This window comes from Glycine soja, chromosome 16 (genome assembly GCF_004193775.1).
Source record: "Glycine soja cultivar W05 chromosome 16, ASM419377v2, whole genome shotgun sequence".
Classification (NCBI taxonomy): domain Eukaryota; kingdom Viridiplantae; phylum Streptophyta; class Magnoliopsida; order Fabales; family Fabaceae; genus Glycine; species Glycine soja.
This window is the reverse complement of record NC_041017.1, coordinates 8138446-8141383: the sequence shown is the minus strand read 5'-3', so window position 1 is coordinate 8141383 and position 2938 is coordinate 8138446. Positions and strand designations below refer to the sequence as shown.

At 40.6% G+C, this 2938-nt stretch overlaps 1 protein-coding gene across 1 annotated transcript; it reads right to left on the bottom strand.

The window, feature by feature from the left end:
• Window positions 1-547: 547 nt before the first annotated feature.
• Window positions 548-2662, bottom strand: LOC114391145 (receptor-like protein kinase HSL1). Its single transcript, XM_028352148.1, has 2 exons — window positions 2151-2662; window positions 548-2065 (listed from the first exon to the last, which is right to left on the bottom strand). Exons 1-2 carry the CDS (start codon window positions 2660-2662, stop codon window positions 586-588), a joined length of 1992 nt encoding a protein of 663 aa, XP_028207949.1. The 3' UTR covers window positions 548-585.
• Between the last annotated feature and the right edge of the window lie 276 nt (window positions 2663-2938).

Below are 2938 nucleotides of genomic sequence, written 5' to 3'. Positions count from 1 at the left end.
CAAAAATAATACACTTACGGAGCAAGTTGATCCGTAAGTGTTTTACGGATCAACTTGATCCGGAAGCTGCTTAATACTCTTCCGGATCAAGTTGATCCGTAAGAGGCTTCCGGATCAACTTGATCCGTAAGTGTTTTACGGATCAACTTGATCCGGAAGAGTATTAAGCAGCTTCCGGATCAAGTTGATCCGTAAAACACTTATGGATCAAGTTGATCCGGAAGGATGTCCGTATGTCTGCGAACAAAAATGGAGGTTCTGCGTACCTCGTTTGCCGCCACCGACCACTGCAACGCTCGACGCCGGTACCTTCACCTTCACGCCGGTACCCTCAACGCTGCTACCCTCACGAACAAGACACAATGCCGCACGAAAAAGAGAAAACGAGAGAAAGCACAGCGAACAAAAATGGAGGTTCTGCGCCTTTCTTTAAAAAAAATCATTTTTAAGGAAGAAAGAAGTCAGGGGCATTTTTGCCATTTAAAAACTTTGCTGGGTGCACCAGCAAAAATGCTGGGTGCACCTAGCAACACTCGTAGATGGTTTAAGTTTCTTTCTTTTTGGGGTTTCAGATTTGGGCCTAGGCTACTCATAGACAAGGAGCAGAGAATCCTCATTGGAAATGCAGCATAGCAACTTTACAATGTTGTTATGACGAATATTGCTCAATATTTCAACTTCTGCAAGAAATGAATTTGCAAGCTTCTCCTCTAATTTTCTGCTACTCCATATCTTTTTCACCGCAACATAATTTAAATCATCAACAACGACACGATATACTGCACCATACCCACCACTGCCAATAATATTGTGTTCTGACATTGAGGACACAATATTTGTTTTTGTGAAACTCAGCCTCTGAAAGGAAGTGAGCTTCCATGACCTTTTCATTTCCTGCTTTCTTTTTCTGTAAACTCTGATCATCAAGAATGATGACGACAAAGCCAGTAAGGAGGCTCCTACCACCAAACTTATGATTATAGCATAAGATGCAGATCTTCTTTCAATTCTTGCCCTTTGAGGCCTAGAATTGCACAAGGTAAGGTTTAGTACTTTACTATCAGCACAGAGACCAGAATTGTTCAAGAAGCTTCTGGCATAAGCAAGGTTTTCTAATTCACTTGGAATCCTCCCTGTCAAAAGATTGGAGGACAAATTGAGATTTGTGAGTCTCTTAAGGGCTAGTTGAAGTGGAATTTGACCAGAGATTTTGTTTTCTGACAAATCCAAAATATTAAGGCCAGGTAACTGAGCAATTACATCTGGGAGTACTCCAGAGAGTTGATTGTGGCTCAAATCTAGAGTTATTAGGGACTTCCATGATATTATATCTGATGGAAGTGACCCTGTGAGCTGGTTATGATCAAGCAGAAGAGTTGTTAGATGGAGAAGAGATGTTAGCTCCAGTGGAATACTACCATTGAAGAGGTTGTTACTGGCATTGAAAATCACAACATTCTTCAAGGAAGACACTCCGAGGGGAATTCTACCGGAAAACTGATTGTAACTTATGGACATGACTGAAACATTCCAAGATAATCTTTCAGGAAGCTGACCAGTGAACTTGTTTTCATTTATCATAAATCTTTCCAAGTTCATCGATGTCCATAGACCACTAGGAACATTACCAGAAAGATTATTGTTTTCAACCCTTAGAATATTCAGGCTACTGCAACTTCCTAGAGATTCAGGCAACTTCCCACTCAGGTTATTGTCATAAGCAGTTAAACCTACTAAACTTCCATGGTAGCACAAGTTCTCTGGCAACCTTCCTGTGAAACTATTAGATGCAATCTGAAATGTTTCAAGCTTTGAGAACCGAACGAAGTCTAGAGGAAGAGTACCTGATAAATTGTTGAGAAAAACAACAAAGTCCGTCAGAGCTGGCAGACGAGCAATGCTTTCTGGTACATTCCCAAATAACTGATTGCTATATAAATTCAAGTATTTTAAGTTATTGAGCCTTCCCAAATCATCAGGTATTTTCCCACTAAGTATATTCTCTGAAAGATCAAGTTCTGTCAAGTTGAATGCTTCAACCACTCTAGGTATCTCCCCGGAAAGGCTGTTCCGGTAAAGATATAGTATGCTCAGATTTTTTCAGCATGAACAAACCATTAGGAATTTGTCCACTTAAACCATTTTTTGACAAATCCAATTTCTCCAATGCCACCATGTGTCCATTGGTTTCAGGGATTTCCCCTACCAAGTTGGACTCATACATATGAAAGACCTTCAATTTGTTCAACTGGGTCAAGCTTGATGGCAACTTTGTGGGAGGGAGCATGTGGTTTGAGAACACATACAAGGACTCAAGGTTGGACAAATTGCCAATTTCAGCAGGGAAAGTACCATTGAGAAGACACTGATAAAGTTGAAGATTTCTTAGTTCCTTTAACCTCCCAATGCTGGTTGGAATATCACCAGAGAAGTTGTTGCCACTAAGGCTAAGAAAACTCAGGCTAGCCAAGTTGTCAATATCATCAGGAATCTTGCCAACAAAGTAATTCTGTGAGAGGTCAAGGTACTCAAGCTTGGAGCATTTGTAGAGAGATTTTAGGAACTCACCAGGAATGAAATTCCACTGAAAATCAACATGTGTGAGGTTTGTGAGGTCACAAAGGAAAGGTGGCAGTGTTTGAGTGATGTTGGTGTTGATCATAGACAGTGAAGTGACTGAACCATTAGTGCAGCTGATCTCTGGCCAAGTGCAATGTGAGGAGTTTGATGAGGTCCAGTGATTGAGGAATGGTGGATTTTGCAGGTATTGCTTTATCTTCAATAGGACTGCATGTTCTTGATCATACAACAAAGAGTACTGAGACTGAGAGTTTGCATAGGTGAGAAAGAAGAAGAAGAAGAAGAAGAAGAAGAAGAAGAAGGAGAGAAGAGAGAGGATTGACATTTTGCCACATGATGAGGTAAATTTTTTCATCTT